General features: G+C 40.8%; 1 protein-coding gene across 1 annotated transcript in view; it reads right to left on the reverse strand.

The window, feature by feature from the left end:
• Positions 1-13,875, reverse strand: part of pigk (phosphatidylinositol glycan anchor biosynthesis, class K) — a 43,886-nt gene extending 30,011 nt beyond the window's left edge. Inside the window, exons 1-5 of the mRNA XM_034182599.1 lie at positions 13,780-13,875; positions 13,583-13,636; positions 13,385-13,476; positions 6,738-6,873; positions 144-261 (exon numbers count right to left, since the gene is read on the reverse strand). Coding sequence (XP_034038490.1) covers positions 144-261; positions 6,738-6,873; positions 13,385-13,476; positions 13,583-13,636; positions 13,780-13,845 — 466 coding nt within the window. The 5' untranslated portion in view covers positions 13,846-13,875. The remainder of the gene's footprint in view (positions 1-143; positions 262-6,737; positions 6,874-13,384; positions 13,477-13,582; positions 13,637-13,779) is intronic.
• Between the last annotated feature and the right edge of the window lie 4,730 nt (positions 13,876-18,605).

An 18,605-nucleotide genomic window follows, 5' to 3' on the forward strand; every position in this document is an offset into this window, starting at 1 on the left:
GATAAACTGGTTAAAGTTTAGCAGAACTGATCAAATGGCTGCATAGAACCATATAATATGGTATCACTGAATCCCAAATAATTTATTGAGATAAATCAGTGTCAAACGTGGTGTGAGTGTTGAGGTGCCTGAGTGGCTCTCACTGGTACCTGTTAGGTAGATTAGTATGTTGCTACGGTCATCAGAGAGCAGCCGTTTGGACCGTGGTGTACTGGATGGCAGCCGTCCAGTCAAAACACGCAGGAAATTTTCCACAGTTACCTGTGTGTGTGTGTGGGGGGGGGGGGGGGGTTAAAGAGAGAGAGCGAGAGAGAAATGCAAATTTAAAATAAACATTTTCTCATCCATTAAAACAATAATTTTACAGCAAACATTTCATCTAAGTAGTAAACCAGTATAACATCATTGTGTCATTTATCTCAAGTATGATGTGACAGCGAAGACAGATTCATGGTGCAGTGTTTATTGTTCTGTAAATAAGCAGCACAAAGTAGAGCAAAAAATAATGTTTATAAACTGTGTGTGAGTAATCCAGTGAGGTTAAAATGGTCCACACACAAAACAACTTTTTCATTACAGTTTCTGATTATTGTGAATGCACATTGCCTGAAACCTTCCACCTTTTCTCCTAAATCACTTTAGTACTCAGGCTGGTACCTAATCACAACCGAGTGGACTAGGAAGATGCAGATGAAGCGTCTTCTCCAAGAAATTAGACAAGAGTGCTCTGAGAGCACAATATCCCCCACTGGCAAACGCTGGTACAAGGGCTTACTACATTCTGATAACATTTCAAGTAACTGGACCAAGTTTCCCAAAATTCCTCCTAAAAAGGTGAGAGGTGTTGATTTCAGAATGTAGGCACCAATTAATGAAACTTGCAGTGTCTAGGTTTGTTAATAAAGGGACATAACTCTTCCAAAATGTGTCAATCTTGTACAACATGTGTATTATCAACCTATAACAAGGATTTGTACCAAGGTACATGAAATTTGTATTAAAAATGTGAGAGGAGTTGATTTCAGAACACGTACCCTTGTTGGGACAGACAGACAGCCAGACAGAAAGACAGAATTTTTATCCAGGGGATTAAAATTTTTGAAAAATAGCAACAGATAAGCAGCTCGAGCAGGAATTGAGCCCTGGGCCCGGTTTCATAAAGCAGTCTAATCTCAGAGTCAAACAAACTCACTTACTGGACTACTTTTTTGACATTAGTCGTTACACAAATCACTTAGTCGGCTAAATTTTCGCGTTACCCGACTAAAGTTTAGCCTTAAACAGAGGAAGCTAATCTTATTTTAGTCAACAAAACTTGTGTCATACAGTATCATACCTCAAAAAATGGGTGGCTAACATGTAACACCACTTGACTGAACACTCAAGAGCACCCCTACGTCGGTCCAAAAGGAGAGCTTCCACCGCTTTTAGCTATGGTTGTAGCAGACAACTGTCATGTGATGTGTATCTGACAATTCTCACATTAACCACCGGGTGTCACAGTTACGGTGAGCAGCACTGTGTTCCAAAAATTCCAATAATTATGTAAAACCCCAACGGTCAAAACGACCCCCTGTGAGCAAGCACTTGGCTACAGTGGGAAGGAAAAACTCCCTTTTAACAGGAAGAAACCTCCAGCAGAACCAGGCTCAGGGAGGGGCAGTCTTCTGCTGGGACTGGTTGGGGCTGAGGGAGAGAACCAGGAAAAAGACATGCTGTGGAGGGGAGCAGAGATCGATCACTAATGATTAAATGCAGAGTGGTGCATACAGAGCAAAAAGAGAAAGAAACAGTGCATCATGGGAACCCCCCAGCAGTCTACGTCTATAGCAGCATAACTAAGGGATGGTTCAGGGTCACCTGATCCAGCCCTAACTATAAGCTTTAGCAAAAAGGAAAGTTTTAAGCCTAATCTTAAAAGTAGAGAGGGTGTCTGTCTCCCTGATCTGAATTGGGAGCTGGTTCCACAGGAGAGGAGCCTGAAAGCTGAAGGCTCTGCCTCCCATTCTACTCTTACAAACCCTAGGAACTACAAGTAAGCCTGCAGTCTGAGAGCGAAGCGCTCTATTGGGGTGATATGGTACTACGAGGTCCCTAAGATAAGATGGGACCTGATTATTCAAAACCTTATAAGTAAGAAGAAGAATTTTAAATTCTATTCTAGAATTAACAGGAAGCCAATGAAGAGAGGCCAATATGGGTGAGATATGCTCTCTCCTTCTAGTCCCCGTCAGTACTCTAGCTGCAGCATTTTGAATTAACTGAAGGCTTTTTAGGGAACTTTTAGGACAACCTGATAATAATGAATTACAATAGTCCAGCCTAGAGGAAATAAATGCATGAATTAGTTTTTCAGCATCACTCTGAGACAAGACCTTTCTGATTTTAGAGATATTGCGTAAATGCAAAAAAGCAGTCCTACATATTTGTTTAATATGCGCTTTGAATGACATATCCTGATCAAAAATGACTCCAAGATTTCTCACAGTATTACTAGAGGTCAGGGTAATGCCATCCACAGTAACGATCTGGTTAGACACCATGTTTCTAAGATTTGTGGGGCCAAGTACAATAACTTCAGTTTTATCTGAGTTTAAAAGCATGAAATTAGAGGTCATCCATGTCTTTATGTCTGTAAGACAATCCTGCAGTTTAGCTAATTGGTGTGTGTCCTCTGGCTTCATGGATAGATAAAGCTGGGTATCATCTGCGTAACAATGAAAATTTAAGCAATACCGTCTAATAATACTGCCTAAGGGAAGCATGTATAAAGTGAATAAAATTGGTCCTAGCACAGAACCTTGTGGAACTCCATAATTAACTTTAGTCTGTGAAGAAGATTCCCCATTTACATGAACAAATTGTAATCTATTAGACAAATATGATTCAAACCACCGCAGCGCAGTGCCTTTAATACCTATGGCATGCTCTAATCTCTGTAATAAAATTTTATGGTCAACAGTATCAAAAGCAGCACTGAAGTCTAACAGAACAAGCACAGAGATGAGTCCACTGTCCGAGGCCATAAGAAGATCATTTGTAACCTTCACTAATGCTGTTTCTGTACTATGATGAATTCTAAAACCTGACTGAAACTCTTCAAATAGACCATTCCTCTGCAGATGATCAGTTAGCTGTTTTACAACTACCCTTTCAAGAATTTTTGAGAGAAAAGGAAGGTTGGAGATTGGCCTATAATTAGCTAAGATAACTGGGTCAAGTGATGGCTTTTTAAGTAATGGTTTAATTACTGCCACCTTAAAAGCCTGTGGTACATAGCCAACTAACAAAGATAGATTGATCATATTTAAGATCGAAGCATTAAATAATGGTAGGGCTTCCTTGAGCAGCCTGGTAGGAATGGGGTCTAATAAACATGTTGATGGTTTGGATGAAGTAACTAATGAAAATAACTCAGACAGAACAATCGGAGAGAAAGAGTCTAACCAAATACAGGCATCACTGAAAGAAGCCAAAGATAACGATACGTCTTTGGGATGGTTATGAGTAATTTTTTCTCTAATAGTTAAAATTTTGTTAGCAAAGAAAGTCATGAAGTCATTACTAGTTAAAGTTAATGGAATACTCAGCTCAATAGAGCTCTGACTCTTTGTCAGCCTGGCTACAGTGCTGAAAAGAAACCTGGGGTTGTTCTTATTTTCTTCAATTAGTGATGAGTAGAAAGATGTCCTAGCTTTACGGAGGGCTTTTTTATAGAGCAACAGACTCTTTTTCCAGGCTAAGTGAAGATCTTCTAAATTAGTGAGACGCCATTTCCTCTCCAACTTACGGGTTATCTGCTTTAAGCTACGAGTTTGTGAGTTATACCACGGAGTCAGGCACTTCTGATTTAAAGCTCTCTTTTTTAGAGGAGCTACAGCATCCAAAGTTGTCTTCAATGAGGATGTAAAACTATTGACGAGATACTCTATCTCACTTACAGAGTTTAGGTAGCTACTCTGCACTTAAACCTAGTTACAGCACTTTCTGAAAGACTTCTAGTGTAATGAAACTTATTCCCCACTGCTGGGTAGTCCATCAGAGTAAATGTAAATGTTATTAAGAAATGATCAGACAGAAGGGAGTTTTCAGGGAATACTGTTAAGTCTTCTATTTCCATACCATAAGTCAGAACAAGATCTAAGATATGATTAAAGTGGTGGGTGGACTCATTTACTTTTTGAGCAAAGCCAATAGAGTCTAATAATAGATTAAATGCAGTGTTGAGGCTGATAATAACAAATAAAACTGGTTTTTGGGACTTCCAATTTGGATGGACAAGACTAAGAGTCAAGCTTTCAAATGAATTAAAGCTCTGTCTGGGTTTTTGATTAATTAATAAGCTGGAATGGAAGATTGCTGCTAATCCTCCGCCCCGGCCCGTGCTACGAGCATTCTGACAGTTAGAGTGACTCGGGGGTGTTGACTCATTTAAACTAACATATTCATCCTGCTGTAACCAGGTTTCTGTAAGGCAGAATAAATCAATATGTTGATCAATTATTATATCATTTACCAACAGGGACTTAGAAGAGAGAGACCTAATGTTTAATAGACCACATTTAACTGTTTTAGTCTGTGGTGCAGTTGAAGGTGCTATATTATTTTTTCTTTTTGAATTTTTATGCTTAAATAGATTTTTGCTGGTTATTGGTAGTCTGGGAGCAGGCACCGTCTCTACGGGGATGGGGTAATGAGGGGATGGCAGGGGGAGAGAAGCTGCAGAGAGGTGTGTAAGACTACAACTCTGTTTCCTGGTCCCAACCCTGGATAGTCACGGTTTGGAGGATTTAAGAAAATTGGCCAGATTTCTAGAAATGAGAGCTGCTCCATCCAAAGTGGGATGGATGCCGTCTCTCCTAACAAGACCAGGTTTTCCCCAGAAGCTTTGCCAATTATCTATGAAGCCCACCTCATTTTTTGGACACCACTCAGACAGCCAGCAATTCAAGAACATGCGGCTAAACATGTCACTCCCGGTCTGATTGGGGAGGGGCCCAGAGAAAACTACAGAGTCCGACATTGTTTTTGCAAAGTTACACACCGATTTAATGTTAATTTTAGTGACCTCCGATTGGCGTAACCGGGTGTCATTACTGCCGACGTGAATTACAATCTTACCAAATTTACGCTTAGCCTTAGCCAGCAGTTTCAAATTTCCTTCAATGTCACCTGCTCTGGCCCCCGGAAGACAATTGACTATGGTTGCTGGTGTCGCTAACTTCACATTTCGCAAAACAGAGTCGCCAATAACCAGAGTTTGATCCTCGGCGGGTGTGTCGTCGAGTGGGGAAAAACGGTTAGAGATGTGAACGGGTTGGCGGTGTACACGGGGCTTCTGTTTAGGGCTACGCTTCCTCCTCACAGTCACCCAGTCGGCCTGCTTTCCCGGCTGCTCAGGATCTGCCAGGGGGTAACTAACGGCGGCTAAGCTACCTTGGTCCGCACCGACTACAGGGGCCTGGCTAGCTGTAGAATTTTCCACGGTGCGGAGCCGAGTCTCCAATTCGCCCAGCCTGGCCTCCAAAGCTACGAATAAGCTACAGTTATTACAAGTACCGTTACTGCTAAAGGAGGCCGAGGAATAACTAAACATTTCACACCCAGAGCAGAAAAGTGCGGGAGAGACAGGAGAAGCCGCCATGCTAAATCGGCTAAGAGCTAGTATCTGCGCTAAGCTTGCGGATTCCTAAAAACACGCAAAGTGAATAATGTGTAAATAATTTAGAGGTGATTCAGCAGAATGAGTGCTTTAGTTAAGGCACGTAAAGATTACACTGGGAAACAAATCGTAATCTAGATAACTAGATCAATCTAACTGCGCAGATTAAACAGCTAACAGATACAGAAAAACACCGCTGTGCTCCGGAACAGGAAGTGATACAATACCGCAGTGAGAGCCAACCACCAGTAGAGGCAAACAAAACTCTTGTGCCTTGGAGGCGTCGCAAGGCCGTTATTCCCTGGAAAATCGTCGACTAACGGAAGACGGCTAATCTACAAGTGTAGCTGTTGAGGTGAAACGGTGATCAGACCGATAATGTTGGCCAACTAACCTTAGTTGACTAATTAAGTTTAGTAGACTGAAAGATGAGACTGCTTTATGAAACTGGGCCTTGGTCTATCATAGCTGCCTGAATTTCATCTAAAATTAAAGTTCTTGGTCTTCCTCCTTTGCCTCTCAGATTGTTTTGATACACTGTATTAATCTTTAACTCGCAGCTCTCTGAGCCCTGAATTTGGTAATACTGCTTTCATCACATCAACACCAACAAGTGTGATCAATTTTTGGTTCATTGTGTGGTAGCCACTGCATTTGTGTTGTAATTACATTTAATTTCTGCCGCCTGTAATTACTATTATGCATTACAAGTGCCTCACAGTGCAAAGTGTGTTCTCATGACTAAAAATGCTTTTAGATGAGCGTAAATGAGATCTGCAAATTGCATCGAACAGGGAGAAAATTCTTTATGGTTTTTCTAAAAGAGTAACTGACTGAATAAATGAGTTCAGGCTACTGAGTATTTGGCGCAGAGTTTCAAAATTGTAAGAAAAAAAACAAAAAAGTAAATGTGTTTAGGGGTTTGTTTGTTTGTAGAATGACTTGCCTTCAGCTGTCAGATATCAATACTTCCAGTTCAGATGAAAATAAAACTTGTTTATTTGCCAAGAAAAGTATTTTTGCAGAGAGTAATGGCATGTGTAAGATGCAAGTGTTCTGTGCAATGTCAACAAACCTCATATCCACGGTAGTCCACCTCCACATCATCACCGTACACATTCAGCTCCATGTTCTTGTGGCTAAACACTGTGGCAGGCTTTGGGTTTCTATGGTTACATGCCATGTCATCAGCCAGCATCAGAACTATGTGGCTAAAGAAATAGGAAAGTGACAATGGATGATCAATGTTATTTATAGAAAGCAAGTGAAGATTAATGATGCAGTTGAGGACTGACATACCAAGTTGTGGCGTTAAACTGCCTGACAAAACGGAAGGAATGAAGTGCTGTATAGCTATAACAGCTGATATAATTAATGGTCATCATGTGTGATCTTGAGATAAAACCAGAACAATATGATTATCCAAAACTCATTGTACTTGTAAGTTAAGAGCAGACAAGATCTGTTCAGATGTAATTTTTGTGTTTGATTAAAATAACGCAGCATCATTCAGTTCCACAGAATAGACCTAAACGGCATTCAGCAGGTCATGTTATATTGCTTTGGATCTGTATGTCAATATAACTAATACTACACTCAACAAAAATATAAATGCAACACTTTTGGTTTTGCTCCCATTTTGTATGAGATGAACTCAAAGATCTAAAACTTTTTCCACATACACAATATCACCATTTCCCTCAAATATTGTTCACAAACCAGTCTAAATCTGTGATAGTGAGCACTTCTCCTTTACTGAGATAATCCATCCCACCTCACAGGTGTGCCATACCAAGATGCTGATTAGACACCATGATTAGTGCACAGGTGTGCCTTAGACTGCCCACAATAAAAGGCCACTCTGAAAGGTGCAGTTTTATCACACAGCACAATGCCACAGATGTTGCAAGATTTGAGGGAGCGTGCAATTGGCATGCTGACAGCAGGAATGTCAACCAGAGCTGTTGCTCGTGTATTGAATGTTCATTTCTCTACCATAAGCCGTCTCCAAAGGCGTTTCAGAGAATTTGGCAGTACATCCAACCAGCCTCACAACCGCAGACCATGTGTAACCACACCAGCCCAGGACCTCCACATCCAGCATGTTCACCTCCAAGATGGTCTGAGACCAGCCACTCGGACAGCTGCTGAAACAATCGGTTTGCATAACCAAAGAATTTCTGCATAAACTGTCAGAAAACGTCTCAGGGAAGCTCATCTTCATGCTCGTCGTCCTCATTGGGGTCTCGACCTGACTCCAGTTCGTCGTCGCAACTTCGCACAGCCATTGAAGAGGAGTGGACCAACATTCCACAGGCCACAATTGACAACCTGATCAACTCTATGCGAAGGAGATGTGCTGCACTGCATGAAGCAAATGATGGTCACACCAGATACTGGTATCCCCCCCAATAAAACAAAACTGCACCTTTCAGAGTGGCCTTTTATTGTGGACAGTCTAAGGCACACTTGTGCACTAATCATGGTGTCTAATCAGCATCTTGATATGGCACACCTGTGAGGTAGGATGGATTATCTCAGCAAAGGAGAAGTGCTCACTATCACAAATTTAGACTGGTTTGTGAACAATATTTGAGGGAAATGGTGATATTGTGTATGTGGAAAAAGTTTTAGATCTTTGAGTTCATCTCATACAAAATGGGAGCAAAACCAAAAGTGTTGCGTTTATATTTTTGTTGAGTATATGTCAAGCCAAAGCAAATCGCAAATGACGCATTCCAGGCTCGTAGCCAGAGGGGTTAATTTTTGGTGAAAGTGGACCTTTATTGGCAGGGGTTGGTGAAGTCCCCCAGAAAATGTTGGGATTTTGATGTCCAGGGATACATTCTGGGGTTTTTAATGACTGGAAGCATTCTTAAAAAAACAAGCAGCAGCATTTTACACAAGTTGGAGGCGTGCAAAAGAAGACTGGTTAACCCCAGCATAAAGTGCATTACAGTAATCAAGTCTAGAGCTGATGAAAGCATGAATGGCTGTGTGAAGATCACGTCTACTGAGGAAGGACTTTACTTTAGCCAGAAATAGTACTTTGACAACTGAGTTTATGTGTTGATCAAACCTCAAACAACTGTCAAACACATACTAACCCCCCAAATGGCCTTGCCTTACAATATAAAGCGCCTTGGGGCAACTGACTGTTGTGATTTGGCGCTATATAAAAAATTGATTGATTGATTGATTGAACAGCCATAATATTTTCATATTTATGGCTTCCTGAACTCTAAATGACCTGATTTTAAAGCTAGAACCCCAAACAGACCCAGTAATACCTGAGGTTAGACATTAGTTATGTAGTTGTGCAGAAAAGTTAAATTAAGTAAACTTATTTTTATATAACTCATCAATTAAACAGTGCAGAACTGTAATAAAACTCAGGCCCAGAGTAGTACCGATTTAAACATGCTAGTTGTTAAAAATATTATTATTATTATAAATAGTAGTAGTAGCAGAGGTGGGATGAAGTCACCATCAAGTCACTCTCAAGTTATGAATCAGCAAGTCCCAAGTCAAGTCTCAAGTCATAATGACCACCAATTGTTTGCAAGCTGACTTGAGACTTGAGTTGCGACTTGCAGATTGATGAACTGAGAATGACTTGACGGTGACTTCATCCCACCTCTGAGTAGTAGTATTCTATTAGTATGAAAAAATGTCTTGAAAAGCGGACCTTTAATTGAAGGGTGATGAAAGGCACATCCGCCCCACCACACACACACACACACACACACACACACACACACACACACACACACACACACACACACACACACACACACACACACACACACACACACACACACACACACACACACACACACACACACACACACACACACACAATCCTGTTTCCATCTGGATTCACCCCTGGTTTACATGGGGCAGTTGTGTCTTTATGTGGAAAGTATGACCTACTTAAGAGGTAATTAGGTTTTATCAGTGTTTTTTGCTTCATGCCGTCCCCAGAAAAAGACTTTAGGCATTTTTTTTGGGGGGGGGGGGGGGGAGCATTAGCATTTGTTCTAACACGTCACACGTCTCCAGTTGTGTTTTTAGTTTAACCACTGCAAGGACACTCACAGAGTGGCACAGAGTTTGAAAGAAAAGTTTACAAATATGTTCGGAAACTCTGCACTCTGCTCTTTGCTCTCTGTGTCCTCACACAGCTTGTGGCATCAAAGGCTAATGTAAACACAGGGAGGGATTACAGGTGCATGAATGTGTTCTACTAGTACTTCGATAATACTGTGATCGGGTAGAGACCCCGAACAGGCACCAATACAAAAATTGCGGCAAAATTGGGCAGTTCATCCAAACCTCCCCTGGCTACAGGCCAGCATTATCAACCTGTTATATCATAGAGGTGTATTCTCACTACCTTTGCATCTCTTCAAATTGACTGTGCTTTTCAGTTGGGAGTAATTATCTTTGGTTCACTTTTAGATCAGGTCACTACTGAATTTCTTTATATACATTTTGTTTGTAGGAATTTCCTCAGGACTGCTTCAAGACATAGCTACCTTTAAAAGATACAAAACATTAAATTACTATTTTGGACCACAGTTTGACAGAAAACATGACGGCTAGAAAAATGGTCAATGTCATCTTCTTTGTAATAAATGGTGTTTGGTAAATTTATTTCTTACTCATTGCTGTGTAACTTCAACCATAAACCTATGACTAATAATAATTCATATTTTATTAATCCCCTTAGGGAAAATGTGTCTCTGTGTTTAACCCATCCCAATCATACATTTCTGAAACAATATGAATCCAATACTAGCAGTGGGTAACTGACTGAGGAGCACCCAGGGACCAACTCCAGATCTTCACACAGTGCCATATAAATGAAATAAATTGCACTGAATTGCCCTGGTCGCTGGCTGTGTTAGGAGAACAAACCTAACAAGCAAGTTTTTTTTAATAGTATGAGGAAACTGGAGTGCCCAAAGGAAACCCACACAGACAGAGCAACGTAGAAAGGAACAGGTGGATTTGAACCTCAAACCTTCATGCTGTGAGGTACGAGTGACAAACACCTTGCTGCCCTGCACATGACTGTGATAATTCATGTAGACAGTCTGGTTAATGGAGAGAACAGTGTCAGGCAGGTTGTGGTTTTCTCAATCTTCTAGAAATCAAAGGAAAAAATGTTGCCCAGTAGATGGCAGTAAAAAACCATCACACTGAAGTCAGTGGACTGAATTGTCCATTAACCAAGTGTCAGCAGTTTGGGTCCACAATTGTAATCGAGTTTTTAAGTGTTCTTGGGAAAGATGTAAGACAATACAAATGTGAACCTGATCATATATGTTGGAGTAAAGGAGCAGCATTCATCATAATTACATAGGAAAGATGTGGGAGGATGGGGGGCTTATGGTATTCAATTCACACACTAAAGTATGCAATTGAATGATGCTACAAGTTTTCTCAAATTTAAGTATACCAGCAGGTACATGAATGCTTTAGACGGTGCACCTGTAAAGTATTCACAGCGCTTCACTTTTTCCACATTTTGTTAATTTAGCCTTATTTCAAAATGGAATAAATACTTTTTTCCCCCTCTCAAAATTCTACTCACAACACCCCACAATGACAATATGAAAAAGTTTTGTTTTGTTTGCAAATTCATAAAAATTAAAAAACTAAGAAATCACACGTACGTAAGTATTCATGCCCTTTCCTCAATACTTCGTTCATGCACCTTTGGCAGCAATTGGGCAGCACAGTCTCATTTGAGGGAGGTCGCTAAAGGATTAAAATATGACACAACAGTTCTACATCCAGGGACAGCCCTCGTATGTCCCCATCAGAAACATGGCACTTTCTCTGAGATTTTGGGCAAATTACATGCACACAAAGTTAAAATACAAAGTAAATGCGGTGATGCGGTGGAAAGTGGACATGTGTTGTGGTTTGTTTATGATCCAGCACTCAAACATGTGGAGGTTGTGCAGGCGAGAGAACGCAGCTACTCTGTCAAGATGTGCAAGCTAAAACCTACCAACACGATCTCTCCCATTTGCCTCATCTTCCCTTCTCCACTGGGAAAGGAAAAAGACGGCACTATTCGCGACTGCTTCGGTGATTGCAGCCGAAAACAAAACAGTACACCATTTTTCCGTTAAAGGTAATGCTGTGTTTGTATTGAGCAATGGCAGGCTGTCCCCTGGAAGTGGTCAAATCCCTCGATTTCATGCAGGGGTTCAAACGAGACTAAGCTGCCCTATTACAGCCTCAAGTCTTCTTGAATATGATGCCACAAGCTTGGTGCACCTATCTTTGGGCAGCTTTGCCCATTCCTATTTGCAGCATCTCTCAAGCTCCATCAGGCTGGATGGAGAGCATCAGTGCACAGCCATTTTCAGATCCCTCCAGAGACGTTCAATCGGATTCAGGTCTGGGCTCTACCTGGGTCACTCAAGGACATTCACAGAGTTGTCCTGAAGCCACTCCTTGATATCTTGCTGTGTGCTTAAGGACATTTTCCTGCTGAAAGATGAACCATCACCCAGTCTGAGGTCAAGAGCACTCTGGAGCAGATTTTCATCTAGGATGTCTCTGTACATTGCTGCATTCATCTTTCCCTCAATCATGACTAGTCTCACAGTTCCTGCTGTTGATAACATCGCCACAGCATGGTTTTTGCCACCGCCTTGCTTCACTGTAGGGATGGTGCTGGTTTCCTACAACACGATGCCTGGTATTCACGTCAAAGAGTTCAATCGTTCATTAGACCAGAGAATTTTGTTTCTTATGGTTTGGGAGTCTTCAGGTGGGTTGCCATGTGCCTTTTATTAAGGAGTGGCTTCTGTCTGGCCACTCTACCATATAGGCCTGATTAGTGAATTGCTGCAGAGATGGTTGTCCTTCTCGAAGGTTCTAATCACTCCATAGAGCACTGTTGAAATTCTGACACAGTAACTACCAGGTTCTTGGTCACCTCCCTGACTAAGGCCCTTCACACCGATCACTCAGTTTGGACAGGTGGCCAGCTCTGGGAAGAGTCCTGGTGGATCCCAACTTTTTCCTTTTACAGATGATTGAGGCCACTGTGTTCATTGTGACCTTCAAAGCAGCAGAAGTGTTTCTGTACCCTTCCCCAGATTTGTGCCTTGAGAAAATCCTGTCTAGGAGGGCTACAGACAATTCCTTTGACTTCATGCTTGGTTTGTGCTCTGACATACACTGTCAACTGTGGGACCTTGTATGTAGACAGGCGTGTGCCTTTTTCAAATCATGTCCATTCAATTTACCTCAGGTGGACTCCAATTAAGCTGTAGAAACATCTCAAGGATGATCAGTGGAAACAGGATGCAGCTGGGCTTAATTTTGAGCTTCATGGCAAAGGCTGTGAATGCTTATGTACATATGATTTTAGTGATTTTATTTTTAATAAATTTAAAAAAAAAAAAAAACACTTTCACATTGTCATTATGGGGTAATGTAGCAGAATTTGAGTTTTAAAAAAATAATCCATTTTGGAATAAGACTGTATGATAGAAATGTAGAAAAAGTGAAGCTCTGTGAATACTTTCCACATGCACTGTAGATTCTAAAATATAAGTAGTGCGTGAGATGACTCGTCAGTATGCAACATTTGAGATCAAACGTGACAAAGCAAATTATTCAAACATTCCACTGACATCACTGAATCTCATTACTGTGTGCTGAAACAGAGTTGAGTAGTTTTCTCGCAGCTACCTGTCAGGGATGCCCAGTCTCTTAACACTTCTGTACACAGACAGAGTATTGGCTACATGGCGATAGTTGAACCAGAATCTGGATGTACACACCTGTGTATCAAATAAATCACAAATAAACAAATCATATTGAGCCCAAACACACCCATGCTGCTCCCATTCAGAGCCTTTAAAAGATGTATGGTCCATAAATTCTCACCAGAACTACCCAGTTGTTAGTATGCCCACTGCTGAAGAACTGCCCAGTGGTTTCCTTAAGAACAAGAACGACAATTAAAACTGGATTTATTTTTTTCTTCCGTACAAGCTAGCAAAACTATCATAAGAATGGCACTTCGGATAAAATAAAACGTTCGGTGAATATCCACAGGCACATGTTAACATATATCTCCTCACCTCAATATTGACGCAGTCTGCGAACATAAACGCAAAAATTAATAATAAAAAAGTAAATATTTTCATTGTGTAGTAACAGCAGCTCGTTGCACAACACGGAAGTAAAAGGATTGACTCCGCCAGCAAGCGCTTCCGGTTAAACAGCATTTCAAAACAAAAGTTGTATGTGATTTTATTTTATTTATTTTATTTATTTATTTTATTTTATTTTATTTTATTTTATTTTATTTTATTTATTTATTTTATTTTATTTTATTTTATTTATTTTATTTTATTTATTTTATTTTATTTTATTAACTGGGCGGTATAATAGCAACAATAGGCTTGGTGGCCAGCAGCATGGAAATATAGACTGGAATGGACGTGCGTTCAGGACAGGAAGGCGCCATTACTAAAGGGTGGAGATGTGCCGATCATCAGTAATAAACTGACCGCTTTTTTTTTTTTTTTTTTTTTTTTGCACTAGCGTCGCTATTTCTTAACGGATTTTAATAAATGTAGGCTTGTTTTAAAGCCATCTGAAAGCTCTTTCCAATAAACCTATGCATGTGTGGGTGAAAAAAAACTTTTATGTAAAATGCAGAAATTTGGGGAAATGATGACAAACTGTGCTGCTTTCCTCCCTCTATTGTCGCTATTTGTTAACAGATTTTAATAAAAGTAGGCTTGTTTTAAAGCGGGCAGCACGGTGGCTTAGTGGTTAGCACTGTTGCCTCACAGCGAGAAGGTCATGGGTTCAATTCCTGTGGCCTTTCTGTGTGGAGTTTGCATGTTCTCCCCGTGTTTGCGTGGGTTTCCTCCGGGTGCTCCGGTTTCCTCCCACATCCAAAGACATGCGGGTTAGGTGGATTGGAATCTTTAAAATTGTCCTTAGGTGTGGGTGTGTCTGTTTGTTTGTCTATTTGTGGTCCTGCGACAGACTGGCGTCCCGTCCTGGGTGTACCCCGCCTCACGTCCTATGACTGCTGGGATAGGCTCCAGCCCCCCGCGACCCTTAATTGGACTAATTGGTAGAGATGGATGGATTGTTTTAAAGCCCTTTAATTGCTCTTTCTAATGAACCCATACATGTGTGGGTAGAAAAAAAAAGTTTTATCTAAAGTGTGGAAATTTGGGGAAAATATGCCATTTTGTTCATTTACTGTGATGTTTTTTTTTTCCTGTCATCATAATTCTCGATGGATTTTATAAATGAGCCTTCTAAGTTGTATTCAAGCTGATTAAAAGCTCTAATGAACCCATACATGCCTGAATGAAAAATCCTTATGTATTAAGATTATAAATCTGAACTAGTATGCCTGGCCATTGTGGTCATTTACTTTGCTACTTTTTCCACTGTAATATTATTGCTAGTCTTTTAATGACAACAATACAAGTAGATATAAAGCCATTCAGAATTTATGACTTTTGACCCTCAGAGTAAAAAGTACCTCCTCCATCCCCTCCAACCACACTGTTAAAATTTAAATGCCACTTGTGATCACCATGTAATATCATATTAAACACAACTGCAAGTACACTCAACAAAAATATAAACGCAACACTTTTGGTTTTGCTCCCATTTGTATGAGATGAACTCAAAGATCTAAAACTTTTTCCACATACACAATATCACCATTTCCGTCAAATATTGTTCACAAACACCAGTCTAAATCTGTGACAGTGAGCACTTCTCCTTTGCTGAGATAATCCATCCCACCTCACAGGTGTGCCATATCAAGATGCTGATTAGACACCATGATTAGTGCACAGGTGTGCCTTAGACTGCCCACAATAAATGGATTAGTATATCAATATTAAATTGCGACATAATGACTTTTAAAATAGACATATTGTTTTACATAATTACATTAAGGCTCTTGTACGGTTCACTTTAGTATTCAGGAATTTGTTTTTGTAGTTGGTGCAGTTGATGGTGAAGCACTGGCTGCCTTTTTTCCCCTCATTTCGCTTCTGTTTAACAGGGTCAAGCTGGCCTCTCCACCCTTAGTAATGGCCACGATGTGGCACGCCGCTAGTCAGTGTCGTCCATTCCAGTCTCTATTTCTATGCCCAGCAAGACCATGTGATCAACAACGAGGCATCATAAATAGCATTAAAACAAAAGATCTACTTTGTAAGTGCAGACATGTCCCACTGTGCCAACGCGCTAATTTAAAACAATAAAAGAAACTGCAAATTATTATTTTAAGGGAGAACTCGGTGCATTTGTAATGCATGCAGAATGTGGTTTTGCAGCATTTTAGTGAAAAATGTTTGGACATCCAGGGAAAAGATGTCTTCTTCAAGTCATCATATGTTACTCTAAAATATCAATGTGCTTTGCTGCATTATTGCTGCCATACAGAAATGTAAATTATCTTTGCCAAGTTTACTGATATAACCTTATACCATGTTATACCCTGGCTTTTGGATTTGTTGCTGACAGCAGTCTGGATGGTCCACTTCATCCTTGGTCCAGAACACATAGCTTCCATTTTTGGAATATTGATTTGTGTGACCACAATAACATTTCCACTGTGTGATGGTTCAACCCAATGCCTCCAAGTCGACACTGGGTCTGGACAAGGTTAAGGGCCCCTTCACACATAGTACGAATGTGGTCAAACTGTACACGAATTGCGCATGAAGCAGGAATCGTATGCAGTACATGTAAAGTCAGAGCTGCCTCCAATGCTCGTGCACCTGTTGCTACAACTATTTGCACACAACACAGGCTGGAAAGACAGAGTGTGTGCTGTGAGAGACCATTCGACCCCTCTCACAGCAGGTGTTGGCCAAATTCCAGGTGACACACACGAACATCTAACACCGCTCGCTTGGGCCACTTAGAAAATGTGTGGCCATTTGCGCTATTAGACACAAAAACAGTCAGCAGACGATCACTGTCGCGCTGGCGGTGAAATTTATCTAAGTGTCCCAACAACTGTGAAGTTGCAGAGTGTCAGCTCCCCCCACAACACGTGTGTATGTTTTTGCGCCCCCCTCCCATTTGATCACTCACCCATGGAGGTTATGGGGTAAAAACCAGCAAAAATGGGACAAAGGTCAGTTTCAGTTTGTAAGGGGTCAAACGCTAAGTCGCTCCAATACTGGTAAAAATGTTTGCCATTTTACCCCATAACTACAGAACATTCAGTCATAGACAGGATGGCTCCCTATCTGAAAATAAAAACATTAGTTAATTTGAATATGTGTGCCAAATTCACGCTTTTACGCAAAACGAACAATTGTTTTGCTATGCCTCCCACTAATCATCTATTCGCAGTGACAGATATCTGAAGCTTTCGTACAACAATCATTTCCACATAATTCAGAATAATTTCATAATAAAAGATGCAGAAGGGATCAGAGCGCAGCAGCCAGATGAGCTGCTCCTGCTGCGTTCACTGTGCCTCCGTCATTTCAAAGCGTCAGTAGTGACTCACCAATTATCTCCTCGTTTCTGCTTAAAACTGACTTTAGAATGATTTAAGAGGTTTTACTTTGTCATCTGATGGTTAATAATCACATTCTTCCCTTTGATCACTTTGGGTGTAGAGACTCAGTCTCAGACTAGCTGCTGTAGTCCAAATGACACATGCACAGTGAAAGCAGGGCGGATAAATTTTTATGGGGGGACCGTTCGGTCTGTGACACTGGTCTGTGTGGTTGCCAATCAGGACCCAGGACAGTTCTATAGTGTGGTGAGTGCAGAGATCTGTGGTACAAGTACATACTCCTGTCCTAACCAGAAGATGCTATGTAGAACTAGCGGCAAGAGTAGTAGAGGCAGAGTTTGTGCCGGGGAGGTGAGGTCTAGGTGGTTAAAGGTGGACTTGAGACCAGAGTATCCTCGTTCAAATCCCAACCTGACCGGAAAATCACTAAGGGCCCTTGGGCAAGGTCCTTAATACCCTAGATGCTCCCAGTGTGTAGTGAGTACCTTGTATGCCCGCACCCTGACATGGGGGTGAATGTGAGGCATTATGGTAAAGCAGTTTGAGCGTCTGATGCAGATGGAAAAGCTCTATATAAATGCAGTCCATTACGATTTATGTTATGGAAGCAACTTTAAAGATGGCAGTAGAGGAAGCAGCTTTACTTGGAGTAGATCTTGAGGTAGATTTTGGCTGGTTAAAGGTAATATTAGGAGTAGAGAGGTAGAAGACATAGGTCTAATCTGTAGAAGTAGAGTTTGGGCTCATTGTGTAGTTAGTGTAGTACCAAGAGTAGATGTTGATGTACATAACTGGTACTTTTGGTGTTTGTGCATGCTAAAAAGAAATGATGTGCAACAGAAAACACAAAGGAAGCACTTCATTGGAGGAAAGGCATAGGGGCAGTGATAGATTTAGAACTCGGGGTATAATATGAGTAGGAGTAGGTCTGGGGCAGGGTAGAGATAGAAAAATAGGTAGTAGTATGTGTAGCAATATGTGTATGAAAATCTGAGGTTGCAGGGCTGCACAACATCTTCAAAGAACTGTAAAAATGGAATCAGTGATGTGATTCATCAACATTAAACAAAGTAGTCACAAGGGAACATCGAAATCTGAGCAGGTCAACAGTTACCACAATTACTCAGTCTGAGTAATTGTAGGCCTGATGTGAAGCACCAAATTTAAAATACATGTTGAAATCAATGCAAATGAACCATCTCATGTAAATGCCCAAATAGCAGGATTTTCTTGAAAAGAACACATAAAAATGTCTGCAGCAGTTTGCCACATGACAAATCGGAGGCTCGAGACTGCTGATGTTATATGTTCATCTATCCATCAACTCCAAATTATTCACTTTACATTCATTTATGAAAATACCTTATTCTGAATTTATATTTTAGG

Source organism: Thalassophryne amazonica, chromosome 12 (assembly GCF_902500255.1).
Source record: "Thalassophryne amazonica chromosome 12, fThaAma1.1, whole genome shotgun sequence".
Taxonomy (NCBI): domain Eukaryota; kingdom Metazoa; phylum Chordata; class Actinopteri; order Batrachoidiformes; family Batrachoididae; genus Thalassophryne; species Thalassophryne amazonica.